The sequence below is a fragment of the Saccopteryx bilineata genome, chromosome 4 (assembly GCF_036850765.1).
Source record: "Saccopteryx bilineata isolate mSacBil1 chromosome 4, mSacBil1_pri_phased_curated, whole genome shotgun sequence".
NCBI lineage: Eukaryota > Metazoa > Chordata > Mammalia > Chiroptera > Emballonuridae > Saccopteryx > Saccopteryx bilineata.
This window is the reverse complement of record NC_089493.1, coordinates 12,125,935-12,152,498: the sequence shown is the minus strand read 5'-3', so window position 1 is coordinate 12,152,498 and position 26,564 is coordinate 12,125,935. Positions and strand designations below refer to the sequence as shown.

General features: G+C 44.2%; 2 protein-coding genes across 4 annotated transcripts in view; one reads left to right on the top strand and one right to left on the bottom strand.

Moving 5' to 3' along the window:
• Positions 1-513: 513 nt before the first annotated feature.
• NDUFB1 (NADH:ubiquinone oxidoreductase subunit B1) lies at positions 514-7,831 on the bottom strand. 2 transcript variants are annotated; one of them, XM_066278407.1, is made up of 3 exons: positions 7,644-7,831; positions 1,498-1,635; positions 514-623 (listed from the first exon to the last, which is right to left on the bottom strand). In XM_066278407.1, the coding sequence occupies exons 1-3, from the start codon at positions 7,814-7,816 to the stop codon at positions 587-589; spliced, it is 348 nt and encodes a 115-aa protein (XP_066134504.1). In that variant the 5' UTR covers positions 7,817-7,831; the 3' UTR covers positions 514-586. The 2 variants fall into 2 exon arrangements, with proteins under 2 accessions (XP_066134504.1, XP_066134503.1); XM_066278406.1 differs by having other exon boundaries at positions 7,585-7,796.
• Positions 7,832-7,969: 138 nt separating this feature from the next.
• Positions 7,970-26,564, top strand: part of CPSF2 (cleavage and polyadenylation specific factor 2) — a 32,249-nt gene continuing 13,654 nt past the window's right edge. The window contains exons 1-9 of one of the 2 annotated variants that reach the window (XM_066278404.1): positions 7,970-8,128; positions 11,327-11,388; positions 18,338-18,518; positions 19,528-19,687; positions 20,403-20,508; positions 21,988-22,117; positions 22,806-22,921; positions 24,567-24,754; positions 25,417-25,707. In XM_066278404.1, the coding sequence (XP_066134501.1) occupies positions 18,370-18,518; positions 19,528-19,687; positions 20,403-20,508; positions 21,988-22,117; positions 22,806-22,921; positions 24,567-24,754; positions 25,417-25,707 (1,140 nt within the window). In that variant the 5' untranslated portion in view covers positions 7,970-8,128; positions 11,327-11,388; positions 18,338-18,369. The remainder of the gene's footprint in view (positions 8,129-11,326; positions 11,389-18,337; positions 18,519-19,527; positions 19,688-20,402; positions 20,509-21,987; positions 22,118-22,805; positions 22,922-24,566; positions 24,755-25,416; positions 25,708-26,564) is intronic. The other variant, XM_066278405.1, reaches the window with a different exon arrangement.

Here is a 26,564-nt window from a genome sequence, read left to right as displayed (position 1 = left end):
TCACGTGATACATTTATCCGTCCCACTCTAAAGGCCGGTCCGTGAAAATATTTTCTGACATTAAACTGGTCCGTGGCCCAAAAAAGGTTGGGGACCACTGGGTTAGAGTACTGCTATGCCAAGGTTGCAGGTTTGAACGCCGGTCAGGGCACATACTGGAACAGATCAATGTTTCTGTCTCTCCCCCTTCCTCTCTTCTCTAAAATCAATAAGTAAATTAAAAAATAAAATAAGCTCTGGCCAATAGCTTGGAACGTCATCCTGAAGCATAGAGGTTGCTGGTTCAATCCCCGGTCAGGGTACATAAAGGAACAGCTCGATGTTCCTGTCTCTCTTCCCCTCTTTCTCCCGCTAAAATCAATTAAAAAAATAACAAAATAACAGAAAATTAAATGCTAATTGTAAAGTTAACATCAATGTATACAATCAGGCACTAAGTAATTATTTTTAAAGCTAGTGTGCCTATTTCTAATATGAAAGATTACTTCAGCATCAAAAAGACCACATTCCAAATTGTTCAATTTAAATGTTTTTATTTTTCTCATAATTTAAAAAATGCAAACATTCTGTAATTCAGCCCCAGCCTTTACTTCCAGGTGACTTCTTCATTGGGTCTCAATTCCCTGTGTGGAAAGAAGGAAGGAAAGGAAAAATAAAACTTTTATGAAGTGATAAAAGGGAAAGAATAACATAAATTCAGTATTTTACATTCTATTAAATTGACCCATTTACAATTTTTTATTGATTCAACATATTCATTCTATTCTGTCATGAACAATAGAAAGTTTAAAACTTTTTCCAGATTAAAGAGCCACAATTTCTTAGCCTGTTTTCATATGAAAGATCAATGCATTCATTTAATGTTTCTAGACCCTCCTAGCTCATTTTATCTTTCTTGAAATCCTTGACTGTGAACTTCCTTCTTCCACGACGCTGCTCAACTCTCCTGTCCCTTGGGCTTCCTCCTACCCAGCTGCACACCCACAGCCAGACACCGTCCCTGAACTCTGCAGCAAAAGAATCATCCCCAGAGACACGATGGAGCCAGGCGGCTACCCGCTGCCATTTGGCCAACTCAACCACCATGTCGAACGCCCTCAGGCTGTGCTGCTGAGACAGAACACCAACCCACTACCAGTACCGTTTATTTCACCATCACTGCAGCTTAAATAAGACTGTATATACATAAAGTAGGCTTGGGTGAGCTGGTTTCATTTAAAACATTGTTTCTATCTTAACATGCACCCTGAATTCCAAATTTAAAAGGGGATTTTCAAGATCTGAAATAGACTGTTCATAAACTGAAGACTTGTTTACATTCCAAATGTAATCACGTAGTTTTATGCACATGTTAAACAACAAACAAGACTACAAAAAAGTATCACTTAAATCTAAGTCCTTGGGGGTAGGAGGATTATCCCGTTTATTTTTGGAGTCTATTTTATTAAGAATACTTTCAAAAGCTAATTGTTAGTTTTAAAAAATGCCCAAACTAACCTTTTAAATAACAAACTCTTGTTCCGGAAGGCAGTTAGCTTTTCATCATTCTTTCTGTCTAGATAATATCCAACGACAAATCCCATAGGGACAAGTATATGTACCCAGTGGTCACGTACAATCTGAACTAAATTCATCCTAAATGCAAAAATAAAAAAAAAAGACTGTCAGAAATATAACTGCTTTTGAAACATCTTTCAAATTGCAGCTAAAACAGGAAGATAGCCATCAATATAGGAACAGATGTTAAAAGCATAAGCCTCTTTAAATTTGTTTGGCACAGAATGTAGTATACTTCTTAAAATCTACTTGATGAAGATAATATAGGTGACACTGATTAGCATAAAAATTAGTGTGCTAAAGTAAGTTTATTAACTTTTTCCTAATCTCATCAGTGATCTGATGATACAGTGCAGCGAAATGGAAAATACAAATTCTACCTGCAAAAGCTAAGTATTTGTACACATCTAGTATTGACTTAAAACTTTTGTGTATTTTTCTGAAGTTAGAAGTGGGGAGGCAGTCAGACTCCCACATGTGCCCGACCGGGATCCACTTGACATGCCCACCAGGGGGCGATGCTCTGCCCATCTGGGGTGTTGCTCCTTTGTGGCCGGAGCCATTCTAGCACCTGAGGCAGAGGCCATGGAGCTGTCCTCAGCGCCCAGGCCAATTTTGCTCCAGTGGGGCCTTGGCTGCAGGAGGAGAAGAGAGAGATAGAGAGGAAGGAGAGGGAGAAGGGTGGAGAAGCAGAAGGGAGTTTCTACTGTATGCCCTGACTGGGAATCGAACCTGGAACTTCCACACACTGGGCCAACACTCTACTGCTGAGCCAACCAGCCAGGGCTTGACTTAAAACTTTTACATGTGTAATATATTTTTAGAACCTCTCACAATGCTAAAACAAATAAAGAATACTATTCTTCCATGAGCAGATTTCTTTAGATAAAGCTAATTACTGAACGTTAATTTTTTTAATTAGCAGTAATCTTGTCTTGAGTAAACCTCATTGGCAATGATACTGCTACTGTTCAAAGCTAAAAACTAATTTTTGAAAGAAAATGAAAATGAGAAAAATTTTAAGAAACAACCTTATTCAATGTCACAGTAGATCTGAATGTCAATTAAATGACTCTATAAAGAATATGGCGAGAACAGAACTTACTTTTATAACATGACTATTAGGTACCAGATATATCATAATCTAGTCCTATATATAACATGAAATAACTATTATTATCCTCATTATAAGTAAGAAAGTAGCTTAACCCAAATAGGTATTAAGTGCAGAGCTAGAATTCAAACTCAGTTTTGCTCCAAAGCTCTGGATGCTCTCAGTTATATCACAATGCCTCTCTCAGACACCCCTCCCCCAAATGACATTTATGGTACTTAAGAGCTTTTAAGTTTTAAGAGTTTCAAAAGGCAGAGGAGGAGTATGAGAACTAGAAGTCATCATATAGAAAATAAATTTGCACTAATTCAATAAAAACATAGTTGAATCATCTATTTTCTGTAAAAATTTGCACCTGAAGATGAAATCAAAATACATCCTTGTGTGTGAGTCATAAATGAATAAATCATAAGAGAATGGCTCAGAAGACATTGATGACAATCTAAAAAGAGAAGATAGTCACGTGACAGGGATACATTCTTAGAAAAGCACCTGCATCGTTAGGTGACTTCATCGTCCTATAAACATCACCGAGTTCACTCACACAAACCTAGATGGGATAGCCTACTACACATCCAGGGCATATGGTACAGCCTATTGCTCCTAGACTACCAATCTGTACAGCATTTCCTCTACTCAACAGGAGGCAATAGTAACACAACGGGAAGATAAAAGACGGTACACCTGTAACGGGCATTTACATGAGTGGAGCTCGCAGGACAAAGTTGCTCTGGCTGAGTGGTGAGTGTGATGGCCCAGGCCATTACTGGACACTATGTAGACGTCACAAACACTGTCCCCCAAGCCCTTCCCTACTTCCGACAGGGTCAGAAATGGAACTTGGAAGCTGTCAGTGCTGCTCACGAACAGGGGAGTGGGCTGGGCCGATGAGAAACATGCAATGAGAGGTAGCCTGAGATCAGTAGGAGTAAGAACTCAAGGTAAATAAAAAGAACATAGGGGACTGTCTGTGGTTCTGATGGGTTCTGGCTGCTGCATGTTGGAGCTGTGGCTTTCATAAAAATAAAGATAAAGAGGGCATAGGACTGAGGACACAACAGTTTAACTTTGGAAATTGGTTTCTGGTTCCGCTGACCCTATCAGGCACAAAGGGCTGTCTCTCTGGCACTGAGCTCACGGAATAACTTACTGTGCTTTTCATCATTACGGCCTGAGGATACTTCCTAAGCACACAGACTGGTTGGCTCTGTATGAGCACAGAAAGCTTCTACTGAGGGGCAGCGGCACTCACTACTTGTCAGGGTGGCCCCTGTGGACCTGTCCTTGCACAGGGTCTCAGGTCCTCAGCAAAGAATCTACAGCAACATACTCTGGCGACCTCAGGCTACACCCGGGGCCGCAGCGCCCTCTGCATGTGTAGTGCGGGGAACGGGCTCCTTTGGGCAGAAACCGGTCAGCGTGGGGTGGACTGGGGTGTCGTCCGTGCACTCATCTGAGCTGCTGTGAGTGACAGGGAGTCTACTGCCAAGTCCCAGCAGAGTGCTCCAGCAGAGAAACACTTCCCCCTGAACCAGACACCCTTCCTCTCCTTACAGGAAATTCAGCCCCGTTATAATCTCATGGGACCACCATCGCACACACAGTCTATAGTTGACTAAGACATCACTATATGATACATGACTATACATCTGTGCCACCCAAAGTGCTCAGCACTAAACCGTGTTGAGATTGTGTAGACTGGATTCCTGCCTCTCCTTCTAGGACACAGGTTCTCACCCACCTTCTAATTCTTTATTTCTCAAACTTTAATCACTTACTCCTGTTTAAAGGCAGAAGGTTAGGAAATGACCATGAAATTAAAACTTGCAGTTATAGGCGATATTGCAATATTACCTTGGTGATATTGTGCGTTTGGTTCCGACCATGCAATAAAGCGAGTGTACCAATAAAGCTAGTCATCATCTTTTTGCTGGTAGAGGGTCTAGCCTTCAACTTGTGGGAAAAAAACCACACAACACCACTGAAGCGCAATAAATGAGGTTCAGTTATACTAAATACTCTTTCATAAAGTGACCAGGTGATGGTGCAGTGGATAGAGTGTTGGACTGGGACGCAGAGGACCCAAGTTCAAGCCCTGAGGTCACCAGCTTGAGCGTGGGATCATAGACATGACCCCATGGTTGTTGGCTTGACACCCAAGGTCACTTGCTCTGCTGGAGCCCCAGGGCACATATGAAAAAGCAAAAGATGAATAAATAATGTGCTGCAAAGAATCGATGCTTCTCATCTCTCTCCTTTCCTGCCTGTCCCTATGTGTCCCTTCCTCTGTCTTTTATCTCTTGCTTAAAAAAAAAAAAAAAAAAAAAAAGGAGTATTATAGCAAGTTCCAGTCTGAATGTCACTGGTCTAGAAAATTATGTTGTATGTAAATAAAATGTTTAAAATAAATAACTTATAATTTAGTCATCAACTAGTTTTGTTTTAATCTATTGTTTACATGCTGGAATCCTCAAACTTGACTGCATATGAAAATCCACCCCCCCCCAGTCCTTTTTTAAACTGAACCCCTTGGCCAAACCTCCGGGGTGGGCGGGAAAATCTGTATGGTTGAGCACTCTTTAGCCGATTTGCTGCAAATAGCTCTTAGACATATGAATGGAAATGTAGCTAATCTTACTTTATTTCCCAACAGATGGTGGTGCTTTTCTTAGCATTATTTGCATTTAGATCCTTAACTCAGGGACAGATGTTTTGTGATTCTGACCAATGTCCACCAAGTTAGCCATTTGTTTTACAAACTTGAGCTAGTCAAGTATGGGAATAACGTTGCATGTCTTAATGAAACAGGAAAATGTAATTTTGAAAGCACTTAACTGCAAAATACTAGACAAAATAGGTCTCTGTAAGAGTCCAGTGGTCATCTATTCTGCCACATTGTGCTTACTAAGTTCCTTTAATTTCTTAACTGGCATCAATTCGAACCCTCAGTATACTGTTAGATACTGTTTATGGTTGACCAGCAACAGAAGAGTAGTTACTCATGGACTCTCAGCCCTAAACTGTTTTAAACGAGCCCATGGCCAACTGTGGGTTACCAGATACTTAACTATTGGCATTTTTCCAACATGGCCAGAACCTACTTTTGTCTGGCTCTACTCTGAGCAGACAAGATCAGACAAGCCCCTGAGGTTTTTGCTTAATAAAAATCTTGTGAGATTCTACAGGTAAAGACAGTGGGACTGACAGATAAAAGGATTCTGTACATTTAAAATACAGAGTTGTATTCCACTGCCATGAAGGAAGCCTGAGTCCAGCCTGAAGATGTAAATGACAAATCTTAGTCCTAGAGGCATTTTTTACAGTTGTAAAATCTACAACATAAATGGCCTTTGGGAATGGTAGCACTGAACATAATTTTTCCTGTCCCCCCCCCCCCCCCCCATTGCAAGAGGATGACAATGGAAGACAGAAGTTTATGAATACAAAAACTGAGAATGATTCTTTGGAGAATGAATAGGAGAGGAAGCATAGACAGGCTTCCAGCCTCTCCGTCATGGGCAAAGGACAGTGAGGACCTGGGACAGGCTCCAATGAGATAAGCCCAGGTTTGGATGAAGGATATGGGTGCCCATGAGGGCACTGTACAGGGACAGGCAGAGGTAAGTTTCCAGTCGTATGTGAAACAGAGTTTATTTTTGTAGTATTATTTTTAATTACTATATTATTTTCCATATAAGCAACTGTAACCCTACTTTTGCCAACCCTGTATTATGGATTGGCATCTTCCTTAAAGAAGACTCTTAAGAAAAAGTTTGCTCTTATTTCAGAACTGGGAGTGGCTATGCTATTCCTGGGTGGGCTGTGGGGGGGGATTAGTTGGTTTTTATCTTACGGACTCAAGCAACCATATAACTGAAGGATTATTTTTTGCCTACCTCTAGAAAGAGCTGACTCTTGTAGCACTAAGGCACCCTACTTTATGCTTTTTATAACCATCAACTCATGTAATCCCCACAGTACTATACAATATTAATCAATAAATGCCCCCAAAGAAGTAGGCATATTTTTTTTTCAGATGAAGAAGTTCAGGGACAATCAACTTGCCTAAGGTCACAAACACAGTAAGCAGCACAGTTGGGATTAATAGCCAGGCAGTCCGGTTCCTTGATCCAAGCTCTTTATCTGTGCCTTACTGTCTCTCAACAGTAAGTACAATGGTAAATATTTATATTAATATCACTCTTCACAAATCCTATTTTCCCTAGTACATATTACTTTATCTTCAACCCAATTCTGCCCACTTAACTTCTAAAAAGAAAACTACCTGGTATGTGTTTTTGCAAGTCACTCTGAATTCACCTTGGAAAAATAAAGATGATTAGACATTTAAATATATAGAGGTGTGTGTGTGTGTGCGCGCATATTTTCCCCCCATTTCCTAATTGGTCCCCACAGCATGTATTGATCAAAGTGTCGACTTAACCTATGCTTGGATACATTGAGAAACGGATTCCTTGAAGTCACCTGTCTTAAAGACACATACACCCAAGACACCAAGCAGAAAGTAAATACTACGTTCTTTAAAAAGTGCACATTTTATGGAATGGCAGACTCAGCGGAACGGAGCTTCAGGAGAGAGCGAGGTTAGCCTTCCAGCCCTGAGAACAGACGCTGGGACGTGGACGAATCTTATGATGCGCCTTCCCTACTGCAGCCTAGCACTGTCCTGGCTGTTTCCTTTCTGGTCCGGCCGGGGCCGGTCACCGCGAGATCTCTAATCCCGATATGTCAGCCTCAGAGCACCCCTTCTAATAGCCACCAGATGGGTCACTTGAGCCCCACCGTCCGCCAAAAGAAACCCCCCCACTTCCCTTTCCTTTTCTCGTCCCGTTCGCTCTGCAGCCCGGGGCGGCCCAGACCACTCCCCACACCCTCCACCGCCGACGGCATACCCTCCTTCCTGCACAGCAGGGGCCCGCGGTGCCTCCGTCGTCCTGAGTCCCGGACCCACCTGCGATCCCGGTGCCAGCAACGACCCCAAGACCAAGGGCAACGGCGAGTCCAGGCTCCGGCGCCGCCGGAAGTCGCAGTCTTGGGACCCGCCATTCGCTGCACCCGCTCCAGGACAGGGGTGGTATCGCGAATCCATACCTCTTCTTCCGTTTCAGACTCGGCTCCTGACATATTTTTGTGAGCTTCAACATAGTACAAATTGTTCTGAAATAATACTTAGGTCCCAGGTGACGAGACTCGGTATCAGGGTCATTTTTTCTTGCTACAACCTCATCCGCACTCCTCCCGAAGATGGTATCGCCCGAGGTGTCCCCCGCCTCCGCCGTTTCACTCCACTTCCAAAATGGCGGCCTCCACGGCGGGCCTGCTGGCGCCTGATCACCGCGGGTGCCGCTGAGCGAGCGTCCGCTCTTCTCGCTCTCCAGCTGGATTCGACTGGGGGTTGGGAAGGGCAGTGGACAGCGTTGGGGGAGGACTGACGAGGCAAGTGAGGGCGGAAGGAAGCAGTGAGCCCTCGGATGGGGAGGGGGCTCCAGCGCCAACCCCGTCTCCGCTGGTTTCGGCCGCGACTGGGCTGGCTGTTCTTGGCAGACGTGCTCAGCCAGGGCGAGAGCAGTGACTTCTCCGTGGGTCTACAGCGCCCGGGCTTCGGGTCGCTCCTCCGCTCTCCTTCCCTCCCTTTTGCGGCTTCTCTCCGCCCTCTCGGGCGCGCGGCGCGGAGGAGGGACCCCGACGCCAGCTCTGGCTCCTGAGCCGCGTGGCCCCGTGTTTCTCAGCCTCCTCGCCCGGGGTTCTCCCGTCTGGGGTGAGGGACCCGGAGGCTCCTAAACATCGGCGTCCTTTTTGGTCAAAAACGGCCCCTGCCCTCCGTGGCTCCCGCTCCCCAGCCACCGCCGACTTATTTTACAGGCTCCTCGATAAACAGGAGGTCAGACGAGCCGGAACCCCGGCGAGTCTGGCTCCTGGGACCTGGCGAACCTGCGTTACTAACTGCCCATCTCCTAATTTTCTTCATTTACAAGCCCTGTGATCCTGTTCTAGGAAACCCGCCTCTTCCAAACCTGACCCGGAAGAGACCCCGCACTCACAGTGAGCCGGGGGCCAGCCAGACCCCATCCTCTAACCTTGCATTTGCAGAGTTCCCCTTAAATCGTCATCAACTCGCCCGGTCATTACTGAGAGAGCAAGGGACCGGGATACGTGAAGTAGTGTATGGGTCAGAACCACCGTCCAGAAGGAACCCTGGGTTCGCGTTCACTCCTGCCCACAGAACACAGTTCTGTCGCTTTGAGTGCTGTGCCGGGTGTTGGCGATACAAACGTGGTCGCCCTGACTCGCCGCCTTAGGCGTTCAGCATCCGTTCAGCAAACATTCTCTGTGTTCCGCTGGGGCGAGGTGAAAACAACCGCCGGCAGACACCAGAAAAGCTTTGTTAGGGAGTGAATAGTTGAGCTGGGTCATGGAGGGTCGAAAGGAATTTACTAGACTCAAGAGAAGGTCATTCCTGGGTGGAGAACAGGGATGCAAAGATTTCAGGAGGTTTGAAAAGATTTTATTCAATAGTTAGCAGGAAGCCAGTGAAAACTTTGCACAAGGAAGGGGCATGAGTATATATTTTGGGGGGATGGCAGCTGTAAGAAGGATCAAGTTGGAACAGGAAAACCAGATGAGAGGAAGTTGCAATTGTTTAGGTAAGGGAATGAATGGCCTGATTGAGGTAGGATTGTCAAGGATGTCAGAAAGACACTTCTGAAGTGTCAAAGAGGATTCAACCCATGGCAGCTGATTTGGTGGTCAGAGGGTGACTCCAGAGTTGATAGTTTGAGAGACTAAATGGTTGGTGATACCATAACCTTCAAGCCTAAGATGTACATAAAAATAGAATGGTGTCAGCCTGCACTTTAGGAGTGGCAGAACACATACCTCCGCATATGGAAGCATTGAATTTAGAGTCTAGACCTGTGCTATTACAGTTGCTGCCAGCTACATGTAGCTACGAAGCACTTGAAAATGTGGTTATAGTAAATTGAGGTTTGCTGGAACTCTGACATGCACACTGGATTTCAAAAACTTAGTACAAAAAACATGTTTAAAAGCTCAATAATTTAATAATGATTACATGTTGAAATATTTTGTCTATATTAAGTTAAATAAGAATATATTAAAATTAATTTCATCTGTGAAACTTTCCAATGTGGCTGTGAAAAATTTCCAGGTACATTCGTGGCTGGCATTCTATTTTTGTTGGCGTAGACACTAGTGATAGAGGAATTGGTAAGGAAGTGGAATTTGAGCCTGGTCTTGAGGTGCTAGCGAGCAGGGATGTCAGGGCCGTCTGGCGCCCTCCATTGCCAGCAGAGGCGTTCATTCAGTGTCTGGGTTTTGTTTTTTCAGGCAGTGGGAAGCATTCCTAGGTTTCTGAGCAGGGCATGTGACGTGACGTGACATGACGTGCAGGGGTGCTTTATAGGTTATGCTGAGATGGGGGGGAGAAAGGCTGGAGGCGGGGAAACACACCCAAATGTAAGGTGACAAGGCCCTGTGTTAAGGTACTGGCAGTAGGAATAGAAAGAGGATATGTGTGCCAGGTTCTGAGGGAAAAGTAACCAGGAGTTGAGAGCAGACTGTTCTAAAGGAATTTGCAAAAAAAGGAATCAAACACGTAGTTACGAGCCTGGCTTACTTAGATAACAACTAGTGAATTCATGTCATAGCGTTATTAAAGGGCATCTGGGGCTAAAGAAATTTAGCCTCAAAGGAGAACCAATAAAGTCGAAAGGAGGACATAGTCTGCTAAATACTCCTCTTTTTATCTCCCCACTTTCTGAGCATCTTATCAATCATCCACACCAGCCAGTTTTCCTAAAACAGTTACCTACATCATGGGATCTTCCTGCTTGATAATGGATCTTAAAATATAAAGTGTTTCTCTGTTGCCAGTAGAACTAGGCCCAAAGTTACCAGCGTCTTTCACTATCTGCCCTTTTCTGTTCATTTGCTAGGCTAGTTTTTTCACTGGTAGCCTGTAATTTCTTTTGTTTTGTGCCTTGGATCATGCTATTGTTTTGGATACCTTTTCTCTTTGTCTCTCTTTACCCAAGTCCTGCCAATCCTTAATGAATAATTTAAGATCCCACCTCTTTTATGATTTTCGATAACAGAAGCTAATGTCAATTTTAAAAATTTTAGCCTGACCTGTGGTGGCGCAGTGGATAAAGCGTCGACGTGAAAATGCTGAGGTTGCCGGTTCGAAGCCCTGGGCTTGCCTGGTCAAGGCGCATATGGGGGTTGATGCTTCCAACTCCTCCCCCATCTCTCCTCTCTCTCTGACTCTCTCTCTCCCTCTCTCTCTCCTCTCTAAAATAAATAATTAAAATTAAAAAAAATAAAATAAAAATAAAAATTTTATTTCCTAACCTGCATATTTCATCCCCTGCTTATAATCAGTTGGCATATTAATACTTTTGTATTTTATTATCTTTTACTATCCATGTTTGTTTTATGTAAGCTTCAGCTTCCTAAAATTATAACAAGTTTCTTTTTTTAAAAAGAGCCATAGCTGTATTACTTATTGCTGCTGCTGATGTTTATTTTATGGCAAGACATATAAATTAACAGTATAATTAAAACCAAAGTAAATCGTTTTGGCACATTCACGAGACTCATTTCTCTATTTTTTAGATTTATAAAGAACTCTTCCTTTGAATTCATGGTGTTTCATCCTATATACAACTGAGATATCAGTAAGTAATGAATGTTTCATGAAGATGTAGCTTTATGATATTCTGAGCAGTTGTAATGAGGATAGTTTTCATCTGTTAAAATTAGGGTCTGTCTGCAAAAGTGTTTTGACAAACTCATTCAGTTCTATCTGCAAGGTCCTTTGTGTTTTTTACTCCATGATGTAAATAGAGGAAGTGGGAGGTAAGGTGACTTGAGAAGAGTTTCTCTAGAGTTTCATTATTGTAATTGTGTCTTTGTTATCGGCTGTTGCGCTGGCTCCGACTCCTGTTGACTGTGAATGAGGAATGTCTACAATGTCCTGTCCTCACCAGCCTACACGGCTTGTGTGGACTCACGCCTGTGGCTTCTTGTATTTGTTTTACTCTTTTCCTGCTGCGGTCTATTTTTCCTGGCATTATTGCCTTTTCTAAAGAGCCCTGCCCTCTCACGATGAGTGCGAAGTAGAAGAGCTTTGGTTCTGTCATTTTTTGCCGCCAGTGGTGTTTCAGGCTTAATTTGTTCTAGGACCTACTTGTTCATCTGATGGCCATCCATGTATTAGTCGAGTTCTATTCTAACACCTTTTTTTCAAATGAATCAAATTTTCCCTATAAAGCCTCTTCAGTATCCAACTTTCACATCAACATAGTAACTAGGAGTATGAGGGTATGGGTCATCTTAGTCTTGATCTCAATAACACACCTTTGCTTCTGGGGTTTTTTCTTAATTCTTTAATTGGTGCCCTTCTGAGTCTCAGCCTTCTCTTGATTTCTTAGCTGCAGTCCCCATAAACGCCTTTGGCTTGGCTTGACCTGTGTGGGAAATGAGAGAAAGGGCCCTATAGGGCTGCAGTCCCCATAAACGCCTTTGGCATGGCTTGACCTGTATGGGAAATGAGAGAAAGGGCCCTATAGGGTTGCAGTCTCCATAAACACCTTTGGCATGGCTTGACCTGTGTGGGAAATGAGAGAAAGGGCCCGATAGGGCTGCAGTCTCCATAAACACCTTTGGCATGGCTTGACCTGTGTGGGAAATGAGAGAAAGGGCCCGATAGGGCTGCAGTCTTCATAAACACCTTTGGCATGGCTTGACCTGTGTGGGAAATGAGAGAAAGGGCCCGATAGGGCTGCAGTCCCCATAAAGCCTTTGGCATGGCTTGACCTGTGTGGGAAATGAGAGAAAGGGCCCGATAGGGCTGCAGTCCCCATAAAGCCTTTGGCATGGCTTGACCTGTGTGGGAAATGAGAGAAAGGGCCCTATAGGGCTGCAGTCCCCATAAACGCCTTTGGCATGGCTTGACCTGTATGGGAAATGAGAGAAAGGGCCCTATAGGGTTGCAGTCTCCATAAACACCTTTGGCATGGCTTGACCTGTGTGGGAAATGAGAGAAAGGGCCCGATAGGGCTGCAGTCTCCATAAACACCTTTGGCATGGCTTGACCTGTGTGGGAAATGAGAGAAAGGGCCCGATAGGGCTGCAGTCTTCATAAACACCTTTGGCATGGCTTGACCTGTGTGGGAAATGAGAGAAAGGGCCCAATAGGGCTGCAGTCCCCATAAAGCCTTTGGCATGGCTTGACCTGTGTGGGAAATGAGAGAAAGGGCCCGATAGGGCTGCAGTCTCCATAAACACCTTTGGCATGGCTTGACCTGTGTGGGAAATGAGAGAAAGGGCCCTATAGGGCTGCAGTCCCCATAAAGCCTTTGGCATGGCTTGACCTGTGTGGGAAATGAGAGAAAGGGCCCGATAGGGCTGCAGTCTCCATAAACACCTTTGGCATGGCTTGACCTGTGTGGGAAATGAGAGAAAGGGCCCGATAGGTATTGTGCTCCTTGGCGTCTCCTTGCTTGAACACTGGAATGTGTCGTGAGTATTTCACATATGTTGACATATTCTTGTTAGGATTGTGACAGATTCAGTCTCTGTGGGTAGAATTAATTTTATTGGTAACTATCTACCCCTGGTGATTTATTTCTTCCCAATACTTTCAGGGCATCTTTTACCTTCTAGAAGTACAGCTTCTTCTGCATAGGAATCCTCTTCAAGGTGTCCATTGTCCTTTTGTCTCTTCTTTATAGATTTTCAGTATTCTGTTTACACCTTCCCTTTAATTTCTCTGGGTCAGATACTGTGCTTCCTTATTGATCATTCACCATTCCTGATGTAGGTGTAAGTTTCCCTTTTATTTCTGGAATCTTCTGGCAGTGCCCTCTTATTTGTCCTTTTTCGTCGTGCTTTTCCAGCTTTCTCTGACTCCGGTGATTCCCCTTCTGTCTCTGGGGCAGCGTGGCAGAGCTGCGTTCAGGATTCTAACATGCTTTTGTTGTCGCCTTTACTTCTGCCTCTTGCTTGTTGCCAGCAGTTTTTAGTGCTTCCTCTGTCATCCACCTCAGTTTTCCTTTCTTTACTTCCGCCATTGTCTTTTCACATTCTTTTCTAATTTTTTAGTTTCAGTCGCAGGTCTTGGGGTCCTCAGTCAGTTGAGTTTAACAATGTTCACATGGACTTGAAACCCGTCAGGGGTGGGATTTAGGGTGACGTTTTGGTGCTGTGATACCTATAGTGCTCTTCAGCTTCACGCCGATGTGTGTGTTCTCAGTTCATGGTCAGTGCCACACCTGCTCCTGGTCTGGTTTTGGCAGAGAGAACACAACTTTTCCATCTCCTGCTTCCAGTGACATCTGCTTGGTTTCTCTATCAGCTGTCTGGTTATGGCCACATGTACAGTTATCTGGAGCATGTGTGTGTGATGGACAAGTTGTCGGCTCCCCAGAAATCCACAGGCCAACCTCCCGCTTCGTTTCTGACTCCTGGTCCAAATGTTCCGACAACATTTGCTTCTGCTTTCTTTCCTACTTTTGCGTTTCAGTCATCTGTCATTATCGATGTGCCTTGTTGTGGTGTGTGATTAACTTCTTCTTGGGTGCTTGTGTGAAGTCTTCCAATTTCATCTTCCGCCTCTGTAGTTGAAGCATAGACTTTAGTGACCCTTCCTGATTGCACTGGGTCAGAACAGGCACTGTCGGCTCTGACTGCCAGTGCTACCCCGTGCTCAGTGTTAAAGCCACTCTGTTTCATCTGGGCTGCCATTTCCAGAGAACTGCACTAGTCGTCGCCTGGCTGGGAATGCCCCGTTCCAACACATTTCAGTTTGCTCACACCAAGCGCTGCCGTGTTTACACGCTCCATTTCTCTTTATGATTTCCGGTCTGCCTTGGGTCCTGCCCTTTGGTTCTGCGCTCAGAGTGCGTGTGCCCGCAGCCTCGCCCCTGCCGTTGTGGACGTCAGCCGTGGCCATCCTCGACCGTGGCCATCCCTACAGCGGTGCTGTTTCTGCTTGTTCCCTGCGCTCCCCCAGCAACGCCCAGGGCCTCTCATCCTGCAGCACGAGCTCATATTTCATTTTGGACTGTCTGGTCATAGGGCTTTTCAAGCGAATTGAGAGATACAGAAGAAAAGGCGCAGCCGTGGTCACCACTGCCTTCTGTGGGGCGGCAGGGGGCCCGCACCACCTGTGCTCAGGCGGAGGTGCGGCCAGTGCCTGGACATGTAGCCCCCGCAGGAGTTGGTGCGGGGCAAGAATCTGCTCGGCAGGGAGAATTTCTTAGCTCCTTTCCAAAGTTGTATTTTATATACATTTTCCATCAAATAGGGAATTAATATCTTTGTATATCTCATACCTTACAATTAGGAGCATGCTAACTCAATATATTTTTTATTTTAACTAGTTTGAACAGCTGTTTACTGGCAAACCACTGTAAGAACGACGTGTACTAGTATAGCAAGGATACAAATACACATCAAGCTGAGCCCCGCACTCGAGACAGCTCTCAAGCAAGAGGAGCTGCACGTCCGAGCTGACTGTTGGTGGCGTGATCACGGCACTGCAGCTCATTAATACTACCCTTGTTTCCTACATTTAAGAAGCATTTATTGGCCACTGCTGTATGTTAGGCACTGAGGAGGCATTGGACTGTGACTGATCAAAACAGATACCGTCTGTACTTTCATGGGGTCCATATTCTAGTGCTGGAATTAGGAGAGAAGGAAATGGACAAAGGGAGGAAATTAATCAACAATTATAATAGAGCACTAGGTACTTTAAGAGAAATAGAATGATGTCATAGGGTATAACTGATAGGGGAAAGTCTCTGACATAATACATTTGAGGCAAGGAATATATACAACCTAGTTAGAGATCTTGGTGACAGTGGAGACAGAGGGAAATCTGAGAAATATAATGGCGGTCAAAATGCAGGGCATACTGACTGATGGGTTAGATGTGGGAACGGTAAGTCAGAGAACCCACCAGAGACCGGATGGCAGTGGAAGCTGTGGGGCGGGTGAGAGGCCCTGGAGAGAAGAAGGCGGGCTGCTGGCACACTGCCACACGAGCAGTGGGGACAGACGGATTAACAAAGGAGACTGGAGGGTGGCCGGTTGGACACACGGCGGACCAGGAGAGGACTGACGGACACAGAGACAGGCCGTTTCAAGGAGGATGGGGTAGTCAACGTTAGTGAACGCGGCAATTTCCAGTAACTTGAGGCCAGAGAAATTTCCATTGGCTTAAGTTGAATAGAAGTTTGTCAGTGACCTTCTGGAGACAGAGTCCAGAGTTGGAAGATGGAGACACACTGATGGACACGTGTTCTGAGAAATTGGCTGTGAGAGGGGAGCAAAGATGATGATGTGGTTGCAAGGGATTGCAGGGCCGAGAAGGTTCCTTCGGCTGGGAGATCAGAGTAGCTGTTTGCTGGGAGGAGCGCGGACGTCCCGGAGAGGAGTGGGGGTGCCTGCTGTCCTCTGGGAAGGGCACCAGAGACGCAGTGGGGGCCTCGGCTGCGAGCAGGCTAGTTCCTCCATACAGTAGGAGACACAGCAGTGTCCACGCAGGAAGGTTGTGGGTGTGGTATTGGAAAATGAGGAGTCCTGTCTACTGTTTCCTAAATGAAGAATGTGGTGAGTTATCAGCTGAGATGGAGGGGTGCATGATGCTTGAGCAGAGAAGAGATGTGAAATTATAGTCTCAGAGATGGAAAGTCAACCTACTAAGACAAATAGGACTGGTAAGTAGTTACTTGGTGCCTGTTGAAGAACTCTACTCTGTTCTTGCTCTGCACACAGAGGGTAGTGAAAAGGGGTCAGGGGTCAGAGGTCAGTGAGACCAAAGGGCTCTCACAGTGGGAATGCCGGAGTAAGAGTGAGAGGCTGGAGGGTGAAACTGAACGTGTCGCAGCTCATTGGTACTGACAGGTCCTCAGATGATAGAGCTGGTGGTGGGTAGCTGACGTGCAATGCAGATTATCGGAGCTGAGAAAGTCAGGGAACTAACAGGTCAGTATTGACGCTACTGCAAGGAAGACTGAGTCAGAACTGAGGTTCTCAGTGATTGAGGTCACCTTAATAGAGGCCAGGACTGAGAAGGAAAGAGGAAGGCCTGTCGTGGACTGACTGGGTGGCATGAGCTTACTGGGACGGCAGTGTTTAAAGGAGGGAGGAGAAGGCATAGTCTGGAGGCTGCAGAAGGGGCAAGGAGCCCACGAGGTAAGGAGTACAGACAGGGCCTCTGGAGAAGCTGCAGGAGAAACAGGATCATGTGAGAACAGCCAGAGGCTGCAGAAGGGGCAAGGAGCCCACGAGGTAAGGAGTAGAGACAGGGCCTCTGGAGAAGCTGCAGGAGAAACAGGATCATGTGAGAACAGCCAGATCTCCAGAGAAGGTGGAGACCGTGCGGAGAGGTGGGCGAAGTAGCAGGTGAATGTCATCCGAGTTCCACAGGCCGTACTGGAAGGGCTTGGGAGGCTGGAGAGGTAGGGGCCTGGGGCCACCCAGGACGTGTACCCATCAGTGGTAATGGATAAGGAGCGGTCTTGAGTTTTGGCTATGGCTGAGGGGAACAAAGATGGGGGTGTGTGCTGGGATTAGCCCTTTGACAGCCTGTCTCATGAAAGGTGGGCAGTCAGTTTACCTGTTCATTAATATGACCCTGGGCAGATAGGTGGTTATATGTTATCACATGCAGTGAACTCTCCTACTTACACAGGCAGCCAGGAAAGGCTGATTTATTTCAAGGAGGTAGGATCTGGAATGTTTCTGTGGAGCTGCATTTTGGTAATAAATACTTTTATAATATCTGTTTAATAGCACAGAATTCTAGTTTTAGGTCCTAAATTCCAGTAAATGTGTTCATGAAATATGTGTAGCAGGCATCCCCACATAAATTGTAACATCCTTTCTATGTATATATTAACCTTCATGCTTTATAGACGGATACGTGCGTGAGGACCACGTAGGAGTCAGTTTAGGTCTGAGTCTGTCTGATTCCAGAGTCCATTTGTCAGAAAACCATGCTGGGGAGCCGCTGAGACGCACTGTGAACAGGAGCGTGGAGGTGTTTGCACTTTTTTTTTTTTTTTTTTTTTTTTTTTCATTTTTCTGAAGCTGGAAACAGGGAGAGACAGTCAGACAGACTCCCGCATGCGCCCGACCGGGATCCACCCGGCACGCCCACCAGGGGCGGTGCTCTGCCCCCCAGGGGGGGGTGCTCTGCCCATCCTGGGCGTCGCCATATTGCGACCAGAGCCACTCTAGCGCCTGAGGCAGAGGCCACAGAGCCATGCCCAGCGCCCGGGCCATCTTTGCTCCAATGGAGCCTTGGCTGCGGGAGGGGAAGAGAGAGACAGAGAGGAAAGCGCGGCGGAGGGGTGGAGAAGCAAATGGGCGCTTCTCCTATGTGCCCTGGCCGGGATCGAACCCGGGTCCTCCGCACGCTAGGCCGACGCTCTACCGCTGAGCCAACCGGCCAGGGCTGTTTGCACTTTTATCCTCAGCAGTGATAGAAACGGGTCTGCAAAATGTTTGCTTTCCATGTTTATGGAATTCCCGTCTGCTCAGAAATGAGATATAACTTTGTTATTTATGCCAGACTGTACTTTTTTGCTTAATTATATTTATTTCTTTTGAAAGGACCTTCTGGACTGTTACTATTGGACCAAAAAATGACATCTATTATCAAATTAACTACCCTGTCGGGGGTCCAGGAGGAGTCCGCTCTTTGCTACCTCCTCCAAGTCGACGAGTTCAGGTTTCTGCTGGACTGCGGCTGGGACGAGCACTTCTCCATGGACATCATTGATTCCCTGCGCAAGTGAGTCACTGTTAACACTTCTGGCCTTTTAGTGAGCCAACTTTTCTGCACTAAACCCACTTTCATGGTACACGGTGCTTGCTTTTCTGCTCTAATTTAGTTTCTAGTAAAAGACTTAGTTTTACTTATGCCAGAGAGCCAAACAGTGACTGTTTTCACTTGTTTGATTGACTTATAAGCAGTGTTATTAGAAATTCAGCATAATTGTTCAGTTCATTGTTACTTGCTAATGGACCTCAGTAGAAATTTTTGTACCCAAATTTTAGAAAAGAGCAAGATTAAGTTTGTAAGAATTTGAAGAGAGAATGAACTTTTCATGTGAAACTCTGCAGTCAGATCACATTAGCTTACTTTTTGATCTTTCGATGCTCGACGTTGAGAATTGGTGCTGACGATAGATGACGATGACGTACAGAAGGATGCTGACCCATCGGAGAAAACTTCAGTTATGTTTGCAGTACTGTACTAATCATGGAAGGAAAGAGACTTGAACATTTAAAAAACTTAGAACTTGTAGCAAAAAAAATTTTCTTTTATTGATGAGAACATATTGATTTATTGAGTTTTTACTATTGTATAATAACTATTCCGTCAGTTCCCATGATAAAATCCTGGGCCAAATATCCACAATAAATAGGCAGCCATTTAAATATCCTCACCTTAATTTCTGAAACTCCAAGCCGAGTTCTCAGATTGAAATGAACAGGATGGGAAATAGTCATCTGAAATGAGCTTACATGTGTCTACTGTTTCTCTTCTACTCTTCTTTTTTAAATGCGTCTAGACACTATCTATGTATGTGTGACTTATACCATAATGTTGATATCTCCACAGGACAGGGGTCGTAATCATTGAAACTTGTAGGCATCATACTTGTAGCTCTTCTACTCCAGCATAGTCTTCATTCGGAATACTGAGAGGAATCAGAGTTGGGGACTGAGTTCTGAGCGTCCTGCCTTCATCCTTAACATGTGATTTGGGACATGGTGCTTTTGCTTGTGTTCCCTAGGCACGTTCACCAGATTGATGCGGTGCTGCTGTCTCACCCCGACCCCCTCCACCTGGGAGCCCTCCCCTATGCCGTGGGAAAGCTGGGTCTGAACTGCGCTATCTATGCAACCATTCCTGTTTATAAGATGGGACAGATGTTCATGTATGATCTTTATCAGGTAATTTAAGCAATTAAAAATAAATTTTAACCTGACCAAACAGTGGCACAGTGGATAGAGCATTGGACTGAGACACGGAGGACCCAGGTTTGAAACCCCGAGGTCGCCAGCTTGAGCACGGGCTCATTTGGCTTGAGCAAGGTTCACCAGCTTGGACCCAAGGTCACTGGCTTGTGCAAGGGGTCACTCACTCTGCTGTAGCCCCCTGGTCAAGGCACATATGAGAAAGCAGTCAAGGAACAACTAAGGTGCTGCACTGAAGAATTGATGCTTCTCATCTCTCTCCCTTCCTATCTGTCTGTCCCTATCTATCTCTCTCTCTGTGTCTCTGTCACAAAAACAATAAAAATAAAATAAAATAAAATTAGTACTCCTGCAGTGAACATTTGTGTGTGTGTGTGTGAGAGAGAGAGAGAGAGAGAGAGAGGAAGAGAGACAGAGGCAGACAGGAAGGGAGAGAGATGAGAATCATCAACTCGTAATTGTATCACTTTGTTCATTGACTGGCTAGGGGCTCCAGCCAAGCCAGTGACCCTTGCTCAAACCAGCAACCTTGGGCTCAAGCCAGCGACCTTGGGCTTCAAGCCAGCTATCTTTGTGCTCAAGCCAGTGACCTCAGAGTTTCAAACATCAATGTCCCAGGTCAGCACTCAGTCCACTGCGCCACCACCAGTTGATGAACATTTTTAACCCTTTATTTGTGTTGCTCTTTTAGTCTCGACACAACACAGAAGATTTTACACTCTTCACCCTGGATGACGTGGATGCGGCCTTCGATAAAATACAGCAGTTGAAATTCTCTCAGATTGTGAATTTGAAAGGTAAAAAAAGTTTTGAGTAGTCAATAATTGGCCTAATGGGGTTTAACTTACTGAAAAGTACAAGCGGTGTTCGTAGTAAACATGGCAGGCACTATGGTCTGAGGAATTAAAAAAATTAGCATTTTTAAATAAGAACTCGAAACCTCCCCCAAATCATTAGGATTGGAAAATATTCCAGACGAAATACTGAAAAATGTGAACAACTCAGGCCTTTCCACATTAAACTTGGGAAAGACTTATTTGTGTCTACTGTGTGCAGTGCTCAGGGAATGGCCAGACCCCCTCCTGGGCGCTCAGTCAGGTCGAGGAGGGAAAGTGGCTTGGACGACTGAAGCAGGGGGACTGCGACGGCCACACAGAGGACAAAGTGACCAGATTCAGTGCTCAGGGAATGGCCAGACCCTCCTCCTGGGCGCTCAGTCAGGTCAAGAAGGGAAGTAGCGTGGACGACTGAAGCAGGTGGACTGCGATGGCCGCACAGAGGACAAAGGGACCGGATTCAGTGCTCAGGGAATGGCCAGACCCTCCTCCTGGGCGCTCAGTCAGGTCGAGGAGGGAAAGTGGCTTGGACGACTGAAGCAGGGGGACTGCGATGGCCGCACAGAGGACAAAGGGACCGGATTCAGTGCTCAGGGAATGGCCAGACCCTCCTCCTGGGCGCTCAGTCAGGTCGAGGAGGGAAAGTGGCTTGCACGACTGAAGCAGCTAGACTGTGATGGCCGCACAGAGGACAAAGGGACCGGATTTCAGAGTCAAGCATCAGAAAGCTTGTTTCATTAGGAAGTTACATATTAAGTATATATTTATTATCTACAAAGAGAATTGTATTAAAGATTTTCAGATATGAACCCTGGCATTGAAAAATGGTGCAGCAATGGATTCTGAAGATTTAGCCCAGAAGTAACTGCTCTCAGCAGTTGTGCATGTACTGAATTTTTTTATAGGGTAAATTCTTTATGGTAATGAATGATCAGTTTCTAGGTTAGCAAAAACAGAAACATTAATAGTTGTGTGTACAATATAAATATTAAAATTAGTTCATACTAAATAATTTACTAGTAATAGCAACTTCAAGTCCAACCTCTAGTCTTTTATTCATATGCACAAATAATCTGGAAGAATACTTAATAAAAGTGTTTACAGTGGTGGCCAATTCAGAAAAATTGGGAAGCATTATTATTGCTTATAGCATTGAATAGCATGGAATTTTGTATGACATATTCAAATATGATTGTGAATAAGTGAATGTAAAAATAAGAGAATACTTAAAAATAAAGTGACAGGGACGTTTGCCTTCATGAAGGAATGGAATAGCTAGGGAACAGGAGGGTGAGACTTGCATTTCTCTGAATGACTTTTTACTTTTGAATTTTGTATCATTGTGTATATTACCTATCAAAAAAGTAGCTTACAAATAAATGACCTTTCTCTAGGGATGTAAAAAAAATCTTGAGTATTGTCATTATCTTGTTGTGCTAGGTAAAGGACATGGCTTGTCGATCACCCCTCTGCCAGCCGGTCATATGATAGGTGGGACAATATGGAAAATAGTTAAGGATGGAGAAGAAGAAATCGTTTATGCGGTTGACTTCAACCACAAGAGGGAGATGTAGGTATACCCAGAGAAAAGCTAACAGAAAGACAATTGGTATTAGTTTATACTTTGGAGGGAAAATGAGAAACAAAGTTATTTTTTTAACCAGAAATCTAGAGCAATTTAAAAGCATTAACAAGTGAATCTTTTCAAAATTACTTATTTGCATTGTACGGGGAAAATGATAGAAAAGATATATTTGAAATTTACATGTTGGAAAATGATAGAAAAGATATATTTGAAATTTACATGTTAGTAGCCACTCTATAAAACAAGATTTCTCCCTGGAGATGTTACAAAGGAGATTGATTTTTGTACATCAAACTCTCCTTTTTATGCCGTGTACCTGCTATTTAAAGGAACTTGGTGATTTTTTTTTTTGGTAGAGTCAGTGATTACCATCTAATATAACTATAAGGTTAGACTCCCTTTAAAAGGAGACTGAAGAGTTTAATTTTAAATACATCATTTTGTATTCACAGCGTCTTACATCAATTATATCTGAGTGGTGGTACTCTGAGAGATCTTGGTTTTCTTTGTTCTTGTTTAATATACCTTATTTTCTTATCAGTGAGCACGTATGTATACTTTTTATTAGAGGAGGAAAAAAGCCTTATAAAAGAAGTTACTTATTATTAGGTAAGATAAGCTACTGTTTATTTGACATGATGTAAAATATTTCTGTTTTTCATATTTGCTGTAGCCATTTAAATGGATGTTCCTTGGAAATGCTAAGCAGACCCTCGCTCCTTATCACGGATTCGTTTAATGCCACATACGTGCAGCCGAGGAGAAAGCAGAGAGACGAGCAGCTTCTGAGTATGTGTCACGTAAGGCCCTTTACAGAGAGCTGGGCAGTGCCTGGCGGCACGAGTCGCTGCTTATTCTGCTCTCCTAGTTTGGTTAGAAGAGACGGGCTAACTCTGGTATCTCTGAAAACGTACTATGTAACCATATCAATATTTTGTACAAGAAGATGCTTTCATTTCCTTGAATTTCTTTTTCAAGATTTTATTTGTTGATTTTAGATAGAGAAAGGGGTGTTGGGAGGAGCAGGAAGCATCGACTCATAGTAGTTGCTTCTTGTATGTGCCTTGACCGGGCAAGGCCAGGGTTTTGAACCGGTGACCCTAACATTCCAGGCCAACACTCCATCAACTGCGCAACCACAGGCCAGGCCATTGGTTGGAATTTAACTTTTGCAGGATAGGTATAAAGATTGGCTTCCCCTGCCATTCAGCACATGGCTAGCTCTTCTTGGCACTCACTGGTATATGTCTAGGGAATGCTAAAAAAAAGATCTTCTGTAAATCTATTAGAAAAATACCCTTTGAAATAAAAGTGAACAGAGGTGATAAATAAGGGTGCAAGCAGCTCACTGATTTTGATGTTGGGCGTTTTCCACTCTGATCTGCTGTCCTGCTTCTAGAGGTGCTTTTCACATCCCTGGTCACTTGCTTTTGCTTCGTCTTGAGTTAGTTGCTTTACCTTATATTCTTATTTAAACAATTAATTAATTTTTACTGATTTTTAGAGAGTGGGAAAGGTGAGGGGGAGAAACAAACATCATTTTATTGTTCCACTTATTTATGCATTCATTGGTTGATTCTTGTATGTGCCCTGACTGGGAATCAAACCTTCAACCTTGGCGTGTCAGGATATTGCTGTCACCAACTGAGCCACCCCACCACAGCATACCTTACATTCTTTTTTTACAAGGTATAGGGGATTTTAACAGGGAAAGTTGGATTCCACTTTTAAACATGTTTGAAACCACTGCCTTTGTCTACCTACTTAAAAAGTATAACTTGTATACTACGTTACACTAACTTCAAGGTTTCCAATTCTAATTTTTGCTAGAGTTTAGTTTTACTAAATATTTTGAAGCAGACTTTCCTCTAGAGCAAGAGAATCTATTTAAACCTATTTATAAAATTACTTTTGTTGGAAGAGAGGATATAATCTATTTTATTTATAGTCATACATACATAGAAAAACATTTATGTATTAATATAAAATACACGTGTGTGTGTGTGTGTGTGTATTATAATGAAGTTCAACCCTTCATTATAATTGTCCCCCTGCAGGGACAGGCAACCCTGCAGTGGCCTGGAAACCTCAGGCTGGAGGCACTTGACCTAGTCATTCGGTTTTCCCAGTGTACTGTAAAGATACATTTCTGAGAGTACCATGGGGGATAAGGGTTGGAAACCAGTGATTTATAATTTTTCAATGAAAAAAATTGAGTTAATGCCATTGTTTTTTACTCATTGGAAGGTCTATGCACAGAATAAAAAGTATTTGTCACAGTCTAAATGGAATTCTTTTATTTTATACCTGGCCTAGTAATGGCTTATTTATAAATTACAGTTTTTATAGTAAAAACGTAGAGATAAAGTTACCTTTAATTTTGTCGCAAAGTATGGTTGTGCTCCATAGGGATTTTTACATTCTTGTTTTGTAGCCAATGTCTTGGAAACACTGCGAGGCGATGGGAACGTGCTGATTGCAGTGGACACCGCGGGCCGCGTGCTGGAGCTGGCCCAGCTCCTGGACCAGATTTGGAGAACGAAAGATGCAGGCTTGGGCGTGTACTCGTTGGCGCTGCTCAACAACGTCAGTTACAATGTGGTGGAGTTTTCCAAGTCCCAGGTTTGTTTTCACACTAGCATTAGTAATAAAGTTTGCTACAGAGATGGTGTTTACGGCAAACAGTGTTTTTATTGCCTTTTAGATTTTATTTTTCTGTTGGAAAGGTTGATGATGATGATAAAAGTTAAAAATGAACCACTTACTGTTCTTTCTGCTTTACATATATTTTTTTATTTGCTCCTTATATACCCTAGAAGTAGGTTCTGTTTTTCTTCCTCATTGTACAAATTGGGCAAGTTGCTTCTCCTCTGATACATAGTATCACAGGCTGTAAAATGGCGACAAAAATTAAACTAATGTCATAGGCTATAAAATGTCAAAATTCATTTTTCTCTTCCTTTTAACTAAGCTCTTGTCCTTGATGTAGCAATCTCTGGGGTAAGATGTGAATTTAGAACTTATGCATAGCCTGCAGGATAGATTTAAGGTACTTTATAAGTGAGACATAATGCAGCCTTGGGTTTTTAGGGATGAACACTGGGGTGGCAGGATCTAATGGGGACAAAGGCAGAAAGCCGGCTGCTTGTCAAAAAGAAACACCTTTAAGCAACCAGTGGGGGGTGCGGGAAGGCTTGGGATCCAACTTGAGCTCCCTGACTGTTGTAGAATACCTGACGTTATAATATGGCATTTTCTTGTTATTGTCACCTCCCCCCCATTAGGTAGAATGGATGAGTGACAAATTGATGAGATGCTTCGAGGACAAGAGAAATAATCCGTTTCAGTTCCGCCACCTCTCTTTATGTCATGGTCTCTCGGACTTGGCTCGGGTCCCTAGCCCTAAAGTGGTACTTGCCAGCCAGCCCGACCTGGAATGTGGATTTTCAAGGGACCTCTTTATTCAGTGGTGTGAGGACCCTAAAAACTCAATCATTCTAACTTACAGAACTACTCCTGGGACTCTGGCACGTTTCTTAATTGATAATCCTTCAGAAAAAGTTACAGAAATAGAGGTAAGTGCTTGTATGTGAACTTAACACTGTTTTTAAATGTATTATGCATGATGTGTAAAAATCAGTGACCAAAGATAAAACTCAGAATTGTTTCAGGATTTTTATCACAATAACAGTAGAGGGCCTTTAATAGCACACATTTCAGAGCTGCTTACTTGGAAATTCTCACCTAGAACTCTTCCATGGGGCGACACCCAGACGGTGTGCGAGTACACTATTCTCAGCTCCTCTCTGAGGAGGAGCTCTGCAGCCTTTCCTTAACTGGAATCTGGCTTTCCTAATGAACTCTTTTCCTGTAGCCTCTCAAGAGGGTGTTTCCTTTTCCCTTTCACCTTCCACATGTGGTGCTGGGGTAGGTGTTCCTGTTCTGTGTTGCAGCTTTGAAGCCATTTCTATATATCTTCCCTCTGTAGTTAGTGCGTCAGATTTGACAGTAGCTAACCCTCCTTGTTCCTGACATTTACTGATCTCTTGGTCATTCTTTTATTCATCGGTGACTTTGGGCCCTGGTTCATAGCCCCTGACATTTACTGATCTCTTGGTCATTCTTTTATTCATCGGTGACTTTGGGCCCTGGTTCATAGCCTTCCCATCCACTTGTGCTCTGCACTGTGTTTTTGATGACTTTAGCCTTCCTGGCTCTCTCAGTTTCTTGCCCGCTTATTTCTTAGTGACCTTTCCTGCACACCATCTCAGCTGTCCTTCCCACCATCATGCTGTCCACTCCCATGGTCATGCCCTTGACCTTGTTATGACTGAACAACCTCCACATCGTTATGACCGCAAGCATCCCACAGATGGCTTTCTCTAGTACTGCCATGGCAACACTTCCTCGGTCCCACTGGGCCTTTAGGATC